At 44.2% G+C, this 22243-nt stretch overlaps 1 protein-coding gene across 9 annotated transcripts in view; it reads left to right on the top strand.

The window, feature by feature from the left end:
* The window catches only part of Prtfdc1 (phosphoribosyl transferase domain containing 1), a 112813-nt gene that overhangs the window by 73523 nt on the left and 17047 nt on the right, over positions 1–22243 (top strand). For 7 of the 9 annotated variants that reach the window (XR_008215851.1, XR_008215852.1, XM_052728822.1 and 4 more), the window contains exons 4-7: positions 3967–4032; positions 19685–19702; positions 21070–21152; positions 21593–21639. Coding sequence is in view for 7 of the 9 variants with exons in the window: in XM_052728822.1 (XP_052584782.1) it covers positions 3967–4032; positions 19685–19702; positions 21070–21152; positions 21593–21639 (214 nt within the window). In the remaining 2 variants the exon portion in view is untranslated. The remainder of the gene's footprint in view (positions 1–3966; positions 4033–19684; positions 19703–21069; positions 21153–21592; positions 21640–22243) is intronic. The other 2 variants (XM_052728817.1, XM_052728821.1) reach the window with 2 other exon arrangements.

Below are 22243 nucleotides of genomic sequence, written 5' to 3'. Positions count from 1 at the left end.
AGTTCCCGGAAAGACTCAGGAGTCTGTCACCACCTTCTTAAAAAAAACGGGAGTAAGGGCTGAATGGAATGAAAGCTCCAAGGTTGGTCGAAAGCTTACAGATGGAGAACTGGATCTCTTGGTTCCCTTTTCTATCTCAGAAGGAGACAAAAAAGAAAATAATAAAATAAAATAAAATGGAAAACTCCCTTATTTTTATAGTCCCTAAACCAGGGTAGCTGCAGACCCTCGTGGGCCTAGGAAGAGGCCATTTCCTAATAGATTACAAGGGAGATAATGATCATGAAGTTAAGTTGTTAACGGCTTTCTACCATTGTAACGAATACCTGAAATAACCAACTTACAAACAGAAAGGCTTGTTTGGACTCAAGGTTTAGAGGGTTCAGTCCACAATTGATTGGTCCCATTGCTTTTGGACCTGTGCTGAGGCCTCACATGATGGAGGGAGCATGGTAACAATGCCACTCACTGACCCTGGGTCCAGGAAATGAGATGGAGTGGGGAGGTGGTCAGAGTGCCAGTATCACTTTCAAGCCCCCAGTGACACGTTCTTCTTCTGCTAAGCACCATCTCTTAAAGGTGCTACCACCTCCCAGGACCACCAAGCTGGAGACAAAGCTGTCAGCATGGTGGTGGTGCGGGAGTGCTTGCAATCTAAACAGTAACTGTAGGTGTCTGGTGGACCAAAGGCTGGCCATGTGCTGCTCTCTGTTCCCAGTGTTCCACACCAGTCAACTCATTTGATCTTCAAAACAACCCACCCACCGGAAGGAGAAGGAGCAAGAACAAAAACAGCCAAGACGTGAAACAAAAAGAAAAAGAAAACAAAGACCCCACTAGATATTAAGACATACTTAAAAACCATGAACATTATAAGAATAAAAGTTTATTAGGAAAGTTTAATGCATTATTTCCTGCTTATAACTACTTGGTAAGTCAAATTAATTAATTGAGCATATCAGATTACTTCATACTAGAACAGCCATGTTAGGTTGGAAAAATACAGAAACTGACCCTTTTACATGAGAATAAAAAATATTATTTTTAACAATGGGCATTTCTAGCCCATAGGGGAAAATAATAATTCAGTAAAGGGTGTTGGGATAATTGACTATATACACACTTGGAAGATATAACTTCCAGATGGGTTAAGGACAAATCTAATATTAAAAACATGTTTAGAAACTTGGATTAAGAAAGGTCTTTGTAAATGAGACTCGCTTGGCAGCATGCTGTGTGACTTTGAGTACAATATTTAGTTTTCCAAAGGTCCATGGTTTTGTTGTTGTTGTTGTGTTTTTAGCAAACAAATATAAAACCAGTAGGATAGAGTTGAACATTCAACAGAGTAGGTGTAATAACAGAATTATTTCAAAATGTACTCTTACCCGTTAGCCCAAATCTCACTTGTTACGTGGTGCCTTGTGGCTTGTGGTTTTGTCCAGCTATGATTTCCCTGACCTGAAAACGTGTTTTCCTGAAGCTGGTCACAGCACAGCTGACTCTAATATACAGATCGTCCCATGTTGAGTCCTTTATCTCAGTGTCCCTGGGATCGATAAGAAAGCATTCTACCTTGACACTTTTTAAAGATTCAAGATTTTGGTTTATGTATAGATGTATCTATGCATGCCACATGAGTGCAAGTGCCCCGGAGGCCACAAGAGGGTGTCGGATGCCCTGGAACTGCTCATGTGAGCTTCTGGATGTGTGGTCTGAGAACAGAACTTGGGTCCTCTCTGAGTGTAGCAAAAGCAATTAACCACTGAGCCGACTCTCCAGCCCTCCTTTGATATTTTGTTGCAAGTTCTTAGCCACCACCATCGTAACTGATAGGAATTCCAACCATGCCCCCCATGGTCCTGCATGCCAGGCGGGACACTTAGTCATTTCTGCTTAGTCATTTCAGGGTCATACATCCTGTGTAACCCATGATCCCGTGGTTGTGTGATTGTGCAAAGTGCACTGCACAACCACGTGATGTATGCGCATGCGTGGAATAGCCACGTGGGCATGTGTGCACAGGTGCGGCTTGGCCTCTAAAAGACAGCCCCCATGTTTCCCCGCCCCCTTCACACACGTGTCCTTTCAGCAGGCCTGATCACGTCTATCCTTTTCTCCTTGTCTTAATAAAACTCTTGTTAGTGGATTCTGTCGTGTTTTGTGACTTTTCCTTGCAGGGTAAGAGCGCCACTAAAAATCATCAGTAACTGCCTGTGAATATGAATGGATCACCGATACAAAAAAAGCCTAGAATTCTGGGTATTCGGTGATTCTTCTCTTTCAAGGATCAGACTGTTAATATTATCTAATTTAACGGTTTGCATTCAGATGCTCCCTCCAATGCTGCACTAAGGGGAAATGCTTTAGCAAGTAGAAGTGAACCTTTTATTTATTTTGGTTCTTTTGAGACAGGGTCTGACTGTGTAGCTCTGGCTATTGTAGACCAGGCTGGCCTTGAACTCACAGAGATCAGCCTGCCTCTGCCCCCTCTGAGTGCTGGGATTAAAGGCGTGTGCCACCACCGCCTGGCTCAGAAGTGAACATTTTTAAGATCTCTCGTTCTCTCCACTTTTGATCCTTTTTTCTACCCTTTCGGGTCAGACAAAGGTACTTCACTGGCAGAATGGTCATATTGGTGTTTGGGCTATTTTTTTTTTCCTTTCCCAGACAACCAATCCCCTGACAAAGTAACTCTATATCCCGACAGAGATTGCTACCTGTAGGCAGCAGAATCCAACTCAAGCCAGCTCAAGAAAATGCCTCCAGGAAGTAAGTGGCTTGAGCTGCCGGAAACTCTGGGCTGGCAGGCTCCTCCAGCAGAGCTGTTTTCTCCACACCGCTAAGCCCGGCCCTGCCTGACCCTATGGGATGCACTCTTCCAGAATGAGGGAAATCCTTTTCAAGACAAGGGATGAGACTGCTAGACTAACAAATGGAATAGCTGTCTGCACCCGTGACAGAGGACATCTCCTGCTTCAGCACGGCGCACATATAATTGTCTCCTCAAGTTTATCATCTGTATCGAGGCATTGCAACATCACTGCACTCTCGTTTTGGCCACGAAGCAGACTGGCTGGGTCTGGCTGCTTCAGTTCCTCTGATATGCGTCTGTCATGAGGCAGAGGCAGAAGCAGAGGGCAAGTTCCATTTTAATTCTTCCCCAAGTGATTCTCGTGGGGTACACTTCAAAAAAAATAAACAAATGAGTGTTTGCTGGTTTGTTTGTGTGCTTGCTTGCTCTTTGAAGTTTTCTTAGGACACAGGAATGTTCGATATTTAAACATTGGGGAAAAAATGAATGATAAACTCACTCTTAGAAGATCTGAATTTTAAAACAAAAAACAAAATCTGCCCGGTTCACATATTCTTGGAGCTCCAGAAGGGTCCTGAAGTTGGAGGGCTCCTGTCAGAAGAACAAATCCTCCTTGAGCCCACGGTCTGCAGCAATTGCTCTTGTCATCCGATGAGGGACTGAATTTCCAACGACAGAGACTAGATGAGGGCTCCATTTCCTGTGAAATCAGAATTGGGTTGTTCTCCATTGCATCACACAGCTAGGGCTCATTGGAAGTCACTTTGGCGCTCCCCAACCCCCTCCTCCCAGGAAAGTGCACAAGTGACTGTCTTTCTCGTTTGTCTGCCTCAGGACAGGTACCGTCGCTGGCATATTAAGTCTGTCCATCCTCTCTTCAGCTGTCCACCCCCACCACCACCACCCCCACAGTCTTTCCCCGCCAGCCAGTCATTAGCTGGCTTTGTCTCAAGAGCCTGCAGGAAAGTGGCTCTTGGTAACCATAGGCAACCGCAAAGCCCTCGCTAGCTCTGGGCGCTAGCTCCTGCGCTGTGTTTGCCAGGCGCAAACTAGCCGTTAACCAAGGAGGTGGGGGAAAATGTGCTTTTAAGATTTCCTTGTGCACTAACGTCACTGTCCTCCTCTCCTTCCCCGCTTCCCGATGTCTGCAGAACGACCAGTCCATGGGTGAGATGCAGATCATAGGAGGCGAGGATCTTTCAACACTGGCTGGAAAGGTTTGTTAATGTAACTTCTCAGGAGGCGTACACTTCTGGGGACATCTATGTGACCTTCACGTCAGGTCAGGGCTCCAAATGCATTTCAGAAGCTCTCCTGGGTTTGCTAATTCATGCAAATAGATGTGTGAAGAAGCCCTTTAATGATTTCTCCTCTCCAGAACACAGCCCGTAGAAAGCTTCCGGGGCCGTGCCGCAGACCAGATCCTTGAGGCTTCCAATTCCAGTCTTATTTCAGACAACAAAAGCCCAGGCCCTAGCTGGGTTTCTTTCTACTCACCTCAGAGGCACCCCTACCCCAAGGAAGCTTTCTCTTTTGTCTGCTTTTCTGTCTGTTGCTTTGCAGCGATCACTGTGGTAAGACATTTAAACGGTTTGTTGAAATGTACAATGTGGTGTTGGGGGGGATGCTTCTTGAGAGCACAGTTTTTAACCCTTTGCTGGAGGGCTAACACCCCCACCCCGACACAAAGAATGAAACTGACTAGATTTCAGAGAAGAGGGGGCAAGTGTGAAGGAATACCCTATTTTGATTTGGAGATCCAAACTTGCCCTTGACTAATTCTAAAGGGAAAGGACTATTTGGAGTCTAACATAAATCCTGGGATTCCAAGGGAGGGCTGCTTTACAAAGCAGACGATCCTGGTGGAGTGATTTGAAATGCAGATTCCCTGGGAGCGAAAGCAACTAGCAATTGCAGAATTTGTTCCTCTTCACATATCCTGTTCTAGCCTGACCACCACCACCCCAGAAACAAACAAACAAACAAACAAAACCGTCAGCTTTCTAAGTAGAACGGGTCAGTCTATTATTACACACAGCTGTTACTGTTACACAATTCCTCGGACGGGGAAAAGCAGTACAGCAGTGCATTTAATAAAAATGTGTATCATAATATTTGCAACGCTACTGAGCTGCATGGACTCTGACTAGAAAACGGTTTCTTCTTCCTCGGAAGACAGCCTAGTGGGTTCCAGGAGTAGTAAACTTTGCTCTGTGGCAACTGCAGTGAACTTGTTAACATTAACCTACTACTGGGCATCTTTTGACATCGTTTAACATTAAAGATGTTACAGCAGGAAATGGCCTAAAAAAGCTAAAATACTCAAAGCACTTTCCTGAAATCCATAGCTTTTAACACCCGGAAGGGTCCTTCTAGTCATTTTAGCTTAGCTCTTTCCACACAGTCACTACTACACAAGGTCTATATACTCTTTGTGCTTTTGCTGAGAGGATTGTCAAAATGACAACTCTTACAGGATTCCATTTGGGCTTCCTCTCTCCTACCTTTCCATTTTGTTCTGAAGTGATTTCCCTCACAGACAAGCACAGGTGTACCCTCTGAGGGCTAGAGGTGGTGTTGGGAGGGGAGTGACTTCTTACCAGCTGTGGAGCAGGCAGAAGGCCCGGCAGGTCTTGGCTTTGGTGTCTCCTGCTGGAAATTACTGAGGTAATTCAAAGCGGGGATGCAATGGGGGAAAGGTGGACAGCTAGCCAGGAGTGCCTACAAGCAGGAGTCAACATCATCATCTACCTACTGGCAAGACAGTTTCTTTAGGCTACCCGACACTATCTAATTATATCTATACCTTCCTGTTTGTGAAGAAACATTTCTATACTTTTAAGCAGGTACCAAGTAGAGCCCCTTGGGCCAAGAACTTCTAAGATAAATCAACAATGACAACTGACAAACGCACTTGATTTTAAAGAATGAAGTTCAGGGGCCTAGCTCCCAGCAGAGGGAAAGGCTAGGTAAGCCAGGGTGGACCATCCCCCAACCACCATATCTTCAGCTGGTCTGGGTGTTTATCTGCCTTTTACCTTCCTGGCTGTCTCCCAAGTCTTGACCCTTATTACCCAAAGTATAGTCTAGGCAGGCAAGGTTTTCTATAAAGAACCACATATAAATATTTTAGACAGTGTGGACTAATAGTCCCTGTTGCAGCTATTCGACTCTGTGGTAGCATGAGAGCAACTAGAGGTGATGCTGAAGCAGATGAATGTGTTCCAATAAAGCTTTATTTACAAAAACAGGGATGAGGCCTAATGTGGTCCTGGGGCCGTAGTTATTTCTAGGAGCTTGCTGGCTCTAGGTCGGCACCACCTAGGTCCTTAATAGGCCACCAAGGAGCTTATTAGAAATTCAGAATCTCAGGAGCCACACCAGAGCTCCTGATTGTAACCTCCTAGATGGCTCTTCTCATGTCAAGGTTTGCAAGGCACTGGACATTCCACCCCAACCCGCCACCTCCACTGAACCACCCTCTGAGCCCAACTTGCTTTCCTGGACTTCAGCCTCTGGTTGATTCTTGCTAGCCTTCAAATCATTCTCGACAAAACCACCCAAGGGGTCTTCTTAAAATACAAACTGGGCCATACCACTTGCCCATTGAAACCTTTCAATGGTCTCTTAATTAGAAGTTGCTAAACTTAACAAAAACAAAACAAAAACCAAGTCGTGCAGTCAAATTTGAACTTCAAATATTGAATAAATATTCAGTATAAGTATATAGTAAACGTATTTTTTGTAATTGTGTCTTGTGTGGTATTTGGGACATACTTACTGTAATGATGCAGCATGCAGGAGGCCTTGGCAGTTGGGCCAAGGTGCCCCACAGGTGAGGGAGACACACCACACAGATGCAGCAGTGGGTGGTATAACAGTGGGAAGTTACTCACACCATACAGGCACAGCATCCACGTGGAGAGTTTATTTTGGGGAGAGGGTAGAGAGAGTAGAGGATGGAGAGAGAGAGAAAGAGAAGGAAAGAGAGAGAAAGAGAAAGGGAGGGAAAGAGGGAAAGCGGAGGTGTGCATACCTCATGGTGAGAGGGAGGAAGGAAAAGAGGAAGAAGAAGGGAGGGTTTTTTTTTAAAGGAAGCTTTTACATAAAATGACGTCAGGAGGCTGGGCCGCCCCAAGGGGTGGTCCAGAATGCTAACATTCCTCCATTTTGATTATTATAAAAAGGCGAGTTATGGGTAGCAAGTGAAGGAATATGGGCACTGATTCTTTAGACTGCTTCCTACTGACAAGGGGCGAAGTGGGAGGAGGAAGTTGGGAGTCAGAGTCACATATGGTAGGAGGTGTGAGTGAAGAAGCATTCAGGTGGCTGTCATCATGGAGTCCTCGGGTGTCTGTTCCTTGAGGGAGCTGAGAAGGCCGGTTGATAGGAGAAAAAAGTAGATTGTTATCATGGGCCATCAGGTCTAGTCATGGGAAAAGTGATAACTGCCAGAAAGAATGGAACAGAGAAGTACCCTGGTTGTACAGAAGAGGCGAGGGTGAATGAGTGAGACACAAGGGTGGTTATGCGCCCTTATTGGGACATCTTGCAACCAAGTTCTGGTTGCTGGGTAGGTGCCCACTTGAGCCTGGAGGGGTGGTACCAGCAATGAATTGAGGGATGAGGTGTTCTTTAGGAGTGCAGGAGCCATCACGCTTGCTGTTTCTCTGGAGGTGGGGGTGCATCTATCCTGTAAAGGTGTCAGTAAGAGTTAAGAGATACAGAGTCGTTTTATGAGTAGGGATGTGGGTGAAATCAACCTGCCAGTATTTGCCCGGTTGGCATCCTCTGTTGGTGGTTGGCATCCTTGGAGCTGGTGCAGGGGCTGGTGTATCTGGAGGACCCCCTGTGGATTGGCCTTGGCATGAGTCTGGCAGGAGGAGTGAAACTGCAAAATATGCTGGAAAAGGAGTGGGCTCAAAATGGGCTCTGGAGACTGTTAGTTTTCATCAGACCAGATTTCTTGATACAGTTCCCAGAAACCTGCAGGTATCTGTAAGATAGCTGGAACAGATTTATATCTTGGTGTCATAGCAAAAGGGTTAAAAATTCATATAAATTTAAGGACTCCTAAGAACTCTTGTAGTCAATGCTCTATTGGTTTATCAAAATTACATTTATCAATGCTAAAATCTTGAACCTCCAAAGTTATATCTGGAACCAGTTTATCCTGTGCCATGAAGTCTATGAATGAGGCATGCCTGTCTGTACTTTTAATAGGAAACTTAACTAATGAGTTACCAGGGTGCTTTGGGGTTTGGCAGAGAGCTGTAAAATTGGCAAATCTATTAATATCTGGTAATCAAACACCATCAGATCTGAGAAGGATAAGTTAATAAGCAGAGTGAGGCAGTTTTCCAGATACTTAGGCAGCAATCCCAAGTCTCTCCGTGGTCATTGGGGTACACAAGTCTCAGAAGCAGTATTTGCCTTTAGCTAGCTGCTAGGCCCAGAAGATCTGACAGAATTTTTTGTGGAGTAGGAATTTGGAGAGACTGAACCACCTTGACTTAGCAGCATGGGGCAATCAATCCCCCATTGCTCTGCCTTTTCATAGTCTGGACAGGATCTCACCAGCAGTCCAAGGCAGCTTTTCGCTTCATGGCTGACCTTGCCATAAGCCTCCAGGTGGAAGTTCTGCAGCCATCCATCTTCTTGGAGAAGATACAGGATGCTGCCAGGAGCTGACATGTCTCTCTATCATAAAAAGCTTTTATATTAAATTCCATATTCTCGGATCTCTAAAGGTGTTTGAGAACCAGGGGAACAAAATATGTTAGGTATATCTAAATTAACTTTGAGAGCATATATAAGTTAAATATGGATATAGAGTTTTCCCAATTAGTTACAGCTTAATGAAATTAGTAAGGACAAGGAGGCTTACATTCTTAAGCATGAATAGACCTTAGATAAGGAGAGACTTTTTTAAGCCATTGGCAGCAATATCTGCATCTATTACCATTATAAGGCCCTGTAGTTATGATCTTTGAGTATAGCTAGATTATAATCCTGAATGATTTATAAAGAAATAATAATTTTTATGGCCATATAATGCCTCTTTGGTTCTGCATAAAGAAGGTCAAGTGTCTTATCTTATTGCAGAACCATTTTAGTTAATAAATCTATCAATTGACAATTTTGGGTCCAGTTTCCTGGTATATCAATGGGCTTTCAGTAGCCATTTCATCCTCTGTGCCAGGAAATTTACCTTAAACTTAGCCTTTTAGCCTGTTTTGGGGTGCAAGGAGCACAAGATAACATTTTTTCTTTCATAAGTACTTCAAGCTGAAATGGGGCACAGATGGTCAGAGCCCAGGGATGCTGAAAGGCTAGTCAAAGGTAAGGAGGGAATTTAGGCAATGGGGTATTTATCAGAAGCACATGGTCATCTGACCTAGCCATAGAGACAGGGAATAATTACGTTTGGCTGGACTGGTCCACATCACATCAGCCTTCAGCAAGTCCAGAGCTCATGGTCCATTGGAACAGGTTGCAGTCAGCAACTGCTGCTTGGATGTGTCTATCAGCCAAGTGAAAACCTGCTGAAGAATATAGACTAGAGATAAAAGTTAAAATTTATGAACTTATTTGGAACCTTTAGGCCCACAGCCTTAGTAATTGGGAAGGGGGGGGGAGTTTGATAACTCAAGCTGTACTGTTGTACTTATCTGGAGTCTTTTTGACCTCTGAGAAGTGGATCCAATGGCTTCTTTTGATCCTCTGAGGCTTAAATGAATTTTTATTTTACAAAAGGACATAAAAGTTTTAGATATATTAGTATTACCAATCAGCATTGAAATCCATATCGTAGAAAAGGAGGCAATGGACATCTGCAAAACAGCAGTAGACTCATACCCATGAGTCCTAGCAAAATTACAGATTTGTGTTAAAAGCGTGTACATTTTTTGTTTAGAGAGAGCCAGATACAGATTGGACAGAGATGTCTTTAGCCTGATAAGAAGTATAAGTTTATATTTAGAAGATAACCAAGGAAAATTTAAAATCCTGAACTTGTGACCCAAACAGTATCAGAATTCTATTAATGTTAAAATCTGAACTTTTGAAATCTTAATATAACAGTGTCATAGAAGAGGAAAGTGATCTGAAGCATTTAAATCTCTCAATTTAATGTCTTCCTACAATATCAAAAATAAAGTATCCTCTTTTATTTTTATTTTAAGAGGGAGAAAATATGGCATAACCATAATCAAACCATTATCATCTGGGTGATTTTTTTTCTTTTTTTTTTTTTTTTAGAATGGAATTCTTTTATTTATTTATTATTTATACAGTGTTCTGCCTGCATGTGTCCCTGCAAGCCAGAAGAGGGCGCCTAATCTCATTACAGGTGGTCGTGAGCCACCATGTGGTTGCTGGGAATTGAACTCAGGTCCTCTGGAAGAGCAGCCAGTGCTCTTAACCGCTGAGCCATCTCTCCAGCCCATTTGGGTGATTTTTAAATTATAAAGTTTAGCTGCCAGAGCAAGGTGTATTCTTGTATATAAAAGCATTGAGGTACAGCTTTAATATCTTATTAAACAAGCATTGTTTTAATTCCCAGTGTTAATAGTTTTAATTTTAACAGATTTTTAATCATATCTAATAAAATTAATTTATAAATCTTAAGGTAAGGGAGAATCAATGTATGTTGAGCAGGACAAAGCTTGCCTCTTCATCTCTGACTCCCACGTTGTAGCAAACTGTAAAGCTGCAAGAAATCAAATTTGTTATAAGTGTAAGAGGACAAATCAGAAAGAAGGCCTGGTATGGGTGGGAGGGAGGAGATCTGCCACATGGTGGAATGGGGGGAGAGACTTGGGAGAGGCAAGCCTCAACCACATCAAAGATGGCTATGAAGCCAAATGACCTGTCTGTCTTTGACCTCAATCAAGATGCCACCCCTGACTACAGTGATGGGTCTCTGGTGCCTAACCATGGTTTTGGGGTTGTTTTTTTTTCCAAGACAAACTGAACAGATAAGGAACAGAGAACCTTAAGCGTTCAAAAATCAGGCAGAGCCGGGTGGTGGCACATGCCTTTAATCCCGGGGCAGAGCCAGGCAGATCTCTTTGAAGCCAGCCTGGGCTTCAGAGCGAGATCCAGGACAGGCACTAAAACTACACAAAGAAACCCTGTCTCAAAAAAAAAAAAAAAAAAAAAAAAAAAAAAATCAGGCAGAAATACAGTCAAGTGGCTTGACACTTTTGCAGTTTATCCACCACCCCTTCCGCTCGGCAGCTGCAAGGGATCTGGGACCGCCAAGCACCCAAGGGTCCCCATCCCCCATTGCACTGGCTCCCCGCCCTCCTGTCAGCCTGGGGCTGGGCTCAGGGCCGCACTCATCATCTGTCCTTCTACCCCCCAACACACCCCACCCCCCTGCCCTGACCCATCCCCCAAGTCGGGGCATTCCCTGGCCTGAGCTGGTCAGGCAAGAGGGACAGGCAACTGCAGGACAATGTGATAACGCCAAGGTCGCAGGTGGAACAGGCGAATGAGGTCCTGGCGACAAAGTTAAGAGAGATACAGAGAAAAGAGACTGGAGATGAAATTACAGATAAGGAAAGGGATAAGGCGGGCCGTTTTAGAGGGTGCACGTGTTGTGGAAAGGGACCTGGTGACAGGTGATGATGTAACTGCTTTGGCCGAGACTGGAGGAGCATGAGGGAGTAGGCAATAAGGAAAGGACTCCAGCAGGCTAGCTAGAGGTTAGGTGGTCGGCACATTTTCCACAATGAGGTAGAAAGTCCAACAGACTGACCTTCGGCATCCCAGAGGGTCAGCAGGGACCAATGACGGCACAAGATAGCCAGTGGATCATCATCTAAAGACTCTGGGCCATGGGGTGCCGAGTAGGCACAAGTTGTCCCATCTCCCATCACCTAGGAACAAGGACCTGAGAGCAGGGCCCGAGACACATGGTTGCTGGTACCAGAACTTCGAGAAACCATGGTCGAGAAGAGAGGAATCCTCACTCATGGAAAACGGCCAGGAGGGAGAGGCTTACTGGTAGGATGAAGGGTCCCAGCAATCCTCCAGCTGGAAGGTACAGGGTCCCAGCGTTTCTCAGACTGCCAGTGGGTAAGAAAAAACGCCAGGGGGAACCTGCCGAGTCACCCAGCACCAATGTAATGATACAGCGCCGCAGGCCTTGGCAGGTTGGGCCAAGGTGTCCCACGGGTGAGGGAGACACACCATGCAGATTTGGTGGTGGGTAGTGTGGCGTGGTGGAAAGTTACTCACACCATACAGGCACAGCATCCACGTGGAAAGTTTATTTTGGGGGGGAGGCTAGAGGGAATAGAGGGATGAAGAGAGAGGGGGGAGAGAGGAAAAGAGAGAAACGGAAAAGGAGGGAAAGAGGGACAGCGGAGGTGTGCATACCTCAAGGCCAGAAAGGGAGGAAGGAAAAGAGGAATAAGGGAGGGATTTTTCCTTAAAGGAGGTTTTTCGGGAAATGACGTCAGGAAGTTGGGCGGCCCCAAGGGGCAGTTCAGAATGCTAACACTTACCCTAAAAAATTATTCACTGATTACCTTTCAAATATAACTAGGTGTTTGTGGTTTACCTAACAAGCCTTCAGCTAATGCTCCGTAAATATGAGCCAAATTCCTGACTGCAATAAGTCGTGCTCGATCTGGCTGGCACCCCCTACCACATTGTCATACTTCACTGGCCTCATGGCACTGGACCCTCACTACCTAAGTCTTTCCTGCCAACCCCCTGGACAAGCTGTGCCTTCTTCCTGGAACCCACTTTCCCCTTCCTGAATCGAAATACCTGCTTTTCTACAGTATGGCTTCCCTGCAAAGCTGTCAGGAATGGGTACCTGGTATGCTCTTCTACCATCCCCCAGCCCAGTATACATCTATACTCAAGCCCAATTCCCTTAGAGCCCTTTCTGCAATTTACAATTTAGCACTTACTTTCGGAGTCCTTTTTTCATTTGCCTTTCCCACCAGAAAGTCAGTGGGAAGTGGGAAGAGACCACTGTGTTCACCATCTCATCTCCAGCATGGTACACAGCCTGGTCCAGCACAGGTTGGAATAAATGCTGGGGGAGCAGTGAGTGCATCATCTCAGGTAGAAATCAGAAAGACCGTTTCAGTCGATTTTGAGCAAGGACATGGCAGAGAGAAATGTTAAATCTAAGCCAGTTTGGCAAGGTTTCCGGTGGCAAGTGATGGGATCCAACTTGTATTTTAAGAACACTTTGGCTGCTTTACAGAGCATGGTTTGGAGAGCAACAAAAGTTAATGAAGGTAGCTATGAAAGGGCACATCAAATAAAAAGAAAAAGACAAAACAGCTGATTTAGTTTAGGGCTGGAGGAGAAAGGTGCTGAGTAGCCAAGAGGAGGCAAGAGACTTCCAGATTGAAGAAACTTAAAAAGATGGAGGAAGTGAATAGTGCATGGCTCTGTGTGTGTGTGTGTGTGTGTGTGTGTGTGTGTGTGTGTGTGTGTGTGTGTGAAAATAACTGGAGCTGGGGGTGTAGCAGTGGTAGAGTATTTGCCTAGCTGGGGCTGTAGCTCAGTGGTAGAGTGCTTGCCTACCTGGGGGTGTAGCAGTGGTTGATAGAGTGTTTCCCTTGCTCTGGGTGGAGCAGTGGTAGGTAGAGTGCTTACCTAGCACTCACAAGTCCCAGGGTTGATTGGCAAGTATTACTGGGGGAAAAATTAAAATTTTCATTTAACATTCATTCAGGGATGTCTTTTTCCTTATAAAATAAGGACCTTGTGTTACTCAGACTTTTTAGTGCTGTAACAAAACACCCGAGAAGACAACTAAAGAGAGGAAGGATTCATTTTGGCTCACAGTTTCAGAGAGTCCAGTCCATTGGCTCCATTGCTTTCAGGCCTGTGGTGAGGCAGAATATGATGAGTGAAGGGAGGTGAAGGGAGGGTGTGCTCACCCTGCTAGACAGGAGAGGCTGGGTGGGAGAGAGGGACAAAGTAGGACATACATCACTTATCAAAGACATGCCCCCAGCAATCTACTCCTCTAATATGGCGCTGCTTCCAAATAGCACAGTGATGAAGTAAGTCCTGTGTCCTCCTGACACAGTCACCTCTCAGTACTGCCACCACCTGGGCACAACGCCTTCAACCCAGGAGCCTTTGGAGAGGGCAGTTTATATTCAACCCTTCACCTGTTCAGTCTTGTCTGCCCAAGAAGACTTTTCAAGACAACAAAGAAATCCTATAAATTCCAGAATCTCTTCCCGGTGATGCAGACTTGTGCGTGAGCCAGAGCCAACCTAAGAGAATAAAGCATTCAACAGCTAATGGGCCCTTGTTTTAGTGGTTGAAGAATCCAAAACTATAATAAACATCTGCATTGGGTAGCAAAGTTGTTACAGGTCATCATCGAACTTCTGCTTTCTCTTGTGCTCATCATACAATCCATCAGTCAGCCAGAAAATTTGCATCTATCCTGTTATTACCCTATCAGGAATCTAGACATGGCTTCTCTCATTCACTTGCTGCGCCACCTCAAGAATAGCTTCCTGAGTCATTCCACAAAGCCCTTTCTTTGGAGAAGAAGGAGGAGGAGGAGGAAGAGGAGGAGGAGGAGGAGGAGGAGGAGGAGGAGGAGGAGAAGGAGAAGAGGAAGAAGAAGAAGAAAGATTCTTGGAACTGAATGATCTTAGGGAGAGCGTGGGGAGTGTGGGAGTAACACAGAGGAAGGAAGAGAAAAGAGAAGCAGACTTAGAAATGGGGGAAGAAAGGGAAAGTAGGGGAGCTGGACAGGGCTGGCCCTGCGTGACTAAGGAAACAAGTCAGGAACTGAACAAGGAAATGATAAAATAGCTGAAAATGTAGCTGGGTTGGGTTTATGGAGTAGACGGACTGTCCCAATAAAGAGTTGAACTTGCTGAGTTTGGGCAGAGGTGACATCATGAAGCTACTTAAAGGGGAAAGAATATAATCATGCTATAGTGTAGAAAAAAATCAGCTAATAAATATTAATTTAATAAATTAATTTAATATGAATAAAAACTAGAGTGAAGGAAGTGCAAGAGAGAGGAGGGGCAGAGCCATGTTGCTCACTTGCCTCCTCTGTATGTAAAGCTGCAAGACAAGGGCTGCAGCCCACATGAGGCCCAGAAATGGTTCTTGAACTTGTTTCTGACAGAAAGAGCCTCAGAAAGCACATGGACACAGCTTCCCCCGTTCAGCTGTGCCATGTGTGTTACCAACAGCTCCGGGACCTCTGGGCTCCTCTAAAGATGTTGGAGTTCACGCCGAGAAAGGATTCTATCTTTCTCTCTCCCTTCCTTTCTTGCCTTCTCTGGCTTTCAAGGGAGGCTGGCTGAGTCACGATTCTAAATAGGTCACGGCTGTGGAACAAAAGGAGCCCTCCCGGTTCTGTTCAATCACCTCTCACACGTAAAAGCATTTACTCAGTGTGTTTAAGCTGTCTGCACAACACACAACACACATTTTCTCTTTGCCCAAGTTGATTTAATCCTGGCACTTCACAAAATGTGTGTATCCGTGAAAGTGGGAAGATTCTACTCGTGTGGAAGAGAAACCCCTGAAAGGGTGGAAAAAAAACCAGAGAAGCAGGGAAGCAGGCCCAGATCTGGCAGTGAAGATGCACAGCTGTGCAGGTTCGGTGCAAGATTTCAGGGGACAAGGCCCCCCGCCCCAATAAGTTTCTAATCAAATGCCAGAATTTGAAACTTGTCAAAATTTACCACCACCCCTCCTTGGCTGCCTTAACTGCTTAAATCATTCCTTTTTATTGCCTCTGACTAGGCCCTGAACAATAGTGGAAATGCCCACTGATGGATGACTCTGGCGATTTTGTGAGTTATCACATAAAATGAAATGCTGAACGACATTCCTTTCTCTGTGGGATTTATATTCACACTCCTCCTCACAGTCAGCAGCCACCCTCCAGCCCATCATAGCCATGCCAATCCCTCTGAGGACGACCACACCCACAAACCCCTGTTGCTGCTGTTGAGATAGTGTGGTGTGTTGATCGCTTTGTGTTTTCAAAGGTGTTAAAGTAGGAATAGACGGCTTAAGAAAACCGTGTGTTTACATAATTCTTCCCTACCTGCTTGCTTCCTTCTTTATTAGGAAAACTCAATGTGATGGGCTTTGCTCAGATCTCGGAATAGCAACAAAACCACACACTGGAGCCTCCAGAGTCCCTACAGAATTTTCGCCTACAGCCCCCGCAAATTTTTACTGGCTTTCTGGGAGGAAGTGAGCTAGGTGTGAGGAGATGACTAAGACAGTAATTGGCAAACATCTCAGATTCAGCAATCACGGTTATCAGATGGGAAGTGTTTGGGAGGCACAGAGAGTACTGAAAAAAATCCCCAAGGTTGCCCACTCAGAAAGTGAGAATTTTAGTAGACTGCTCAGAGCAAATCAAAAGCAGTAGACAGTAAGGAAAGGTCGGTTAGGGAAGAACTGCCGATCGTTCAAGATAGACGGAGACGATGTCTCATAAGGAAAGTGAGCTACAGAAAGTGAAAGAAATGAGCCCAAATGATTCATTTACCAGAGGTCTTTCTTTTTTGTCCTCCATCTCCTTCCTCACTCCCTCCTTCCCTCCCTTCCTTCCTTTTTTCCTCTGTCCCTCCCTCCCTTCCTCCCTTCCTTTCTTCCTTCCTTCCTTCCTTCCTTCCTCCCTCCCTCCCTTCCTTTCTTCCTTCCTTCCTTCCTCCCTCCCTCCCTCCCTTCCTTCCTTTCTTCCTCCCTCCCTCCCTTTCTTTCTCCCTTCCTCCCTCCCTTCCTTTCTTCCTTCCTCCCTTCCTCCCTCCCTCCCTTCCTTCCTTCCTTTCTCACTGTGTGATCCAGGCTGACCTTGAACTCATGCTCTTCGGGCTTTGTTTCCCAGGTGCTATGCTTAGGCATGCACCAACATACCTGGAACATAAGCCTTTCTGGATGGCCTTTTTCTGTCAGTCAGTGAGGAAGATGGGTTACCATTTGTCTCCTAGCCCTTGAGTCTAATCTTGGTGCATGAAAATGAAAGACTTGGTTCCCTTAGACACTAACAAACGCTTTCAAGGTTGGGACAATTACATCATCCATGCCTTGGGCCTTCATACTGTATCATCCCATTGTAGAGAGTGGAGAGACAAGAAAGAGGGATAAGAAAGGGGACCTACCTAGCTGTTATAACGATCTGCTACAAAGACAACTCACCCATTCCTGTAATGAAGGCAGTACTCTGCTCTTGGGGGCAGAACACATGGTTGGATCACCTTCTATCGGGCACCACCTCAATGTTTACTGGTGATTGATTTTCCAATGCAGGAATTCTGGAGAATACATTCAAAATACACTAGAGTCCAATGTGTGGTCGTAGATTGAAGAGACAAATTACAAAGGCCATTTTAGGGACAAATGGAAACATTTGAATATGTGATTAGCTTTATGTGATATTAAGAATTTATCATTTTTGTTAGATGTGAGATTTTGGTTATATAAAATGATGTTATGGTAAGTTTAATATTTTATAAAGTACACAAATGCATTTAAATTCTTTAAAGTTAAATACACATCAAAACTTAAGAAAAGTTCAGGGCTGGGGTAGTGCTTGGTGGAAGAGAGCTTGCTTACATAGTATATTTTGGGAAAAAAGGAAGGAAGGAGTGACGAGGGAAAAGCTTTAGGTTTTCTGTTTTCAAACACGATTTGAATACATTTACAAACCAAAGTAGCTATATAAAACGTGTTAGTAAATCTATCAGGCTGAGGCTAGAACACTTGCCTGGTATGCATGAGGTCCAGCATTCAATCTCAGCCTTGAAAAAAAGGGTTTTTTTTTTTAATGCATGTATTTTTAGAAATGTAAAGTACCTGGACATATGAGAAATACAGGCATACTAGCCAGGAAGACAGTGCAGGGTTCAAAGTGACGACTGCCTCTTAAAGCAACATGGAGAGAGGAGAGGTGAAGTGGGAGGTGGCATTTTTCTTTAAAGCCTTTCAAACTGAAAATATGGTGGAATGATTTTGACAATGTATCTCAGGATCAATATACATCCAAGTCCACTTCCTACCTACAGTCTTAGAATTTTGTGGTTAATCTTTTCAAAGATGACTTCTATTTTATATAGTTTATAAATAGAAAACAGAGGAGGAGAGGGAGAGCAGGAGAGGGAGGAAAGAGAGAGAAACAGACAGACAGACAATTCTTTTCAGGGATCCCTACTTATTTAGACAAGAATGCATATCAACATGTTTTAGAAAGAAATTTTTGTTTACATAATTGAACCTAAAAGGGATTGTGAACAAGGAAATTCAGTTAGCCACAGCATTCTCTAAGCATCCTGGTTAGCTAATAGGCTTGGTCAAGCCTCAATCAAACTGAAAATACATATCCAAGTTAAGTGCTATGGATCAAGGGCTAAGGCCATAGCAAGCCATGTTCAAAATGCTAAAGGGACTCTTGATAGTGTGAGGACATGATGGACAGAGCCTCACACATGATATTAGTGTGCAGTGGCATGGAGAGGATGTAAGGGCTTTGGGAGTAGACAATATAGCCTTTCATCTTGATCATAAAATTAATATTCCTTTTTTTTTCAAGACAGAGTTTCTCTGTGTAACAGTCCTGGCACTCACTTTGTAGACCAGGCTAGTCGCTGCCTCCCAAGTGAAAATTAATATTCTTAATAAATAGGTTTAATAAGAATGTCATACCTAAGAGGAAAGTACTACCAGAAAGACATTTCTACATGTTTGACATGGATTGTAAAATATAACTTTACCAGTGTTCTTGTATGGGAAGGTGACTTGTTAATGTTTTTATTCACTAAATCTCTTTTTATCAAATATAAATAAGAAATTTATGGTTTGATCTGATTAATCAAGGATGAATGAAAAATCAGGGGGCTGGCACATGTGGCCACACACATCAACACAAAAATAAATAAGTATAAAAGATTGAAAAGCATAAAATAAAACCCCATTACTTTCAAGGATTATTCTTCCCACTTTCAGTGATTGGAATGGCATATTATTATAGTCATAATTTGGTGGGCAGCATTAACATATTACTACTTATCCAATTAATTGGTTGATTTTAATTCATTGATAAGCTTAACAGTCCTTATTCTTTTAAAAAATAATTGTTGCTTCTGCATGCGGGCAATACAGTAGGATCTGGGAATGGAGCAGTAAACAAGACAAACACAATCCCTCACTACATGACGTTTAGAGCCTACTGGGTAAAGAAGCTATCTAACAAGAAATTGGGATGAAATGTAATTGTTTCTTAGGGGAAAGTAGATGAATACCTTGTGAGCACGTAGCAAGGGATCTGGCCATGTCAGTAAAAACACACAGCAGGCCCCTCAAAGCTCTTTCGTTTACCCACCCCACCCCACCCCCACTCCATTTCTTCAGGGTTGAAAATCCAAGGGTAAATACCCCAGGGATTTGGGTGGCTATCTGGGAATAGGGCTGTCACAGTTAAGTATATGATCATCTGCTGAGGTCCATTAATGATGTAGTTTATGTTGGCTGGCTTTCCTCCTGGTGAGCTTGGCTTCCCAAAGATGGGAGACAGAGGGACATGGCACTATTGAGATGTCATCATTTTATGGACAGTTGCTTCAAGCAGACAACAAGGTCTGACATGAGCCTGCTACTAACCTGAATAAAGACAATAAAATTGCAACACCGAGTAATTCCACAGGGAGGTTAAAATGAATATGGGATACTTAGGTTGCCTCTAATTGTTTGGACTTGTAGGATGGGGAAGATCTACTAAGCACATTATGAAATTCTGTCAGCAAAACTTGCATTTATCTTGTGACCCAAGCTTTTTTTTTTTTTTTTTTAATCATATTCTGAAATGTTGGTTTTTTTTGTCTTTTTATTTCCCTCCAGAATGTCCTCATTGTTGAGGTAAGCTGGCCTTTTCTTTTCAGTATTGGAAGTTATAAGAATCTAATAGTGAATTTTAAAATCCTTGCCTTGTTTATCAAATTGGCCAAGTATTGAGTCCCCACTGTGTGCGGCTCTTCAAATGTGTTTAACAGAAGCCAACTATAGCTACTAGATTCAAATAATTCAAAATCAACACTTTAATAATGACTATTTGATAGTTGGTCCTGTTTTATATCCAATCTCACATACATCTCCATCGGTTCTTTCGTGGATTTATGAGGCAGACAGTTGTAGGGAGAGTAAACTGGCTTGTAGAACCAGTCAATATGTTTACTGTTATTTATTTAACAGGAAAACCAAGGCTAGAATTCTCCTTACCTAATGACCTCTAATCCATTCTCGAGCCTCAAAACCCATAAATTCAATCAATTAACATGACAATCTAAGGAAAAGTTATGGGTTTTGGGGGTTGGTGGGTCTTTGGTTGTTTTGGTTTTGCTTTTCTGTTAAGAAAGAAACAGAAAGGCTGTCTTGTGACTGTGGCAGAACCCCACAGTAAACAGCCATGCTCCCTCAAAAGCACACCTGTCTTCTCGGCCACCAAAAATCCAGAGGCTCTTCTTGTGGTCAGGCTTTTGTTCCACATTTGTCAGTGTGTCCTTCTGTATGCACATTTTTGGCTCCACACAACTCAGGGAGTAGACCTTCCAGCCAAATGAGTCGCTGGACCCTGGCTAGACACAGACCTGTTGCGTTCCTCATCAGTGCCCGACAGCTGAGTTCCGTCAGGAGGACGGTAAATCGCAGCCGCCAGTTCTGTGCAATTGTGCGTCCACAGCTCATCAGCAGCGGAGACCCTGTGCACTCTGCAGCCCAGGAGCTCGGAACTCCTGGTTGTCACCAGCTGCTGCCCAGACACATTTAGCTTCCCAGCCACAGCATCCCCTAAGGAGCAGGGAGGCCAAGGAGGTGTTTATCCTTTCAGTGTATTCAGACGTACATCCCAGGTCCATGAAAATTCATGTGTCTCTTGTATTGTGAAATGTAACCTCCAGGCCAAATTTAGTTCCTGACTGTGCATACAAGAGTCCGGGTACACTCAATGAGGAAGGGCTCACATGCTTTCCCGAGGCTGAACTGAATCCTTCAACACAGCCAAAGGATGCAAAAACAGAATATTCACCAGCATAATCTCCAGCTTCCAAATGATATGCCCATGAACACATAACTGATTCTGCTTCCTATGTTGACTCCTGTTGGTTGGTATTTGAAATCAATGTGCATTGTATTAATAAGGAATAGCTCTGCAAATGTAAAGAGCATTATGTTGCCGAGCATTTGTATATGTGCAAATTGCTTTGTTGAACTTTCTGCTTTTTGCAAAGGACGTTGTTGGAACTGGGAGGACCATGAGAGCACTGCTCAGCAGCATCGAGAAATACAAACCCAACATGGTTAAGGTTGCCAGGTGAGTCAGACACCACAGTACAGTGCTCTGTTCTTCCAAACAAGACCAGAAGCATCCCCTCACAGAACACTGTCCTAAGCCATTGGCCCTGAGCCTGGGATGCTGTGGTTTGACCACCCTGACAAATAGCTCATCTGATAGCTAGCCTGAGAGAGAAAGGGGAGAGGAAGGCCCTTAACAGGAGCCCTTCTCCACATGATTCTGTGAGCAGCTGGGCGAATCCTCAGCAGTTGCTCAGCACGCTTCCTTTTATCTAGCACAGGGATGCCACGCTGCAGCCACAAAGGCAGGAGTTAGAGCAGGCTGCCATGATGCACCACAGGCTTGGGGGGAGGGTACACAGCTCAACGGTGTTTAATTCTCTATGCAATTCACATCCCAATTCATTGGAGTTGTTAAATGTTGGGTTGTTTGTTTGTTTGTTTGTTTTTTAATGGCAGTTTGTTGGTGAAGAGAACAGCCCGAAGTGACAGCTTCAGACCTGACTGTAAGTGGTTCAGGGTTTGGGGTGGTTTTCTTGTGTTGGTGTTTCATTTTGGCATTCCATGTGAGACTAATAGTCCTACAAATTCTTTGTCTCCACCACCTTGTGATGGAGGCTAGGGCTCCTTGAGGGTCCACATCTTTGTGTTTGCATCTTTCACAACAACTCCATTGTATGTATTGGGTTTTTTTTTTTTAAATTTTGTTTGTTTGTTGTATTTTTAAAAAACCTCACTGGTATGTAACTCAGTCTAGGCTACTGTACAACTCAGCTTTGTAGCCCAGGCTGGCCTTAAATAGGCACGTACCCTTCTGTTCCAGCTCCTGAGTCCTGGGATTACAGGTGTTCCCCTGGTGCGTTGGATGCTTCTACTGTTACACTGTATGCAGTTGTCCATTTTAGGGTGGAGATAGAACTACTCCCCTAAGACTAATTCAGACATTCAGGATCCCTGACTGGCAGCCATTTCCACCAATCCAAGAGGCACCCCAAAGCTTTAGAGGGATTATCCTACCTCCTTCCAGACCGTGCACATTCATTAATCTTCCTGCTACCTCCAACAAAAATTCAGGAACACACACAGAACGTGAGCAAGCAGAGCTCTCAG

The sequence above is a fragment of the Peromyscus californicus genome, unplaced genomic scaffold (assembly GCF_007827085.1).
Source record: "Peromyscus californicus insignis strain IS unplaced genomic scaffold, ASM782708v3 Scaffold_8__1_contigs__length_139910024, whole genome shotgun sequence".
Taxonomy (NCBI): Eukaryota; Metazoa; Chordata; class Mammalia; order Rodentia; family Cricetidae; genus Peromyscus; species Peromyscus californicus.
The sequence above is the reverse complement of the archived record's forward strand: the minus strand, read 5'-3'. Positions and strand labels throughout refer to the sequence as shown.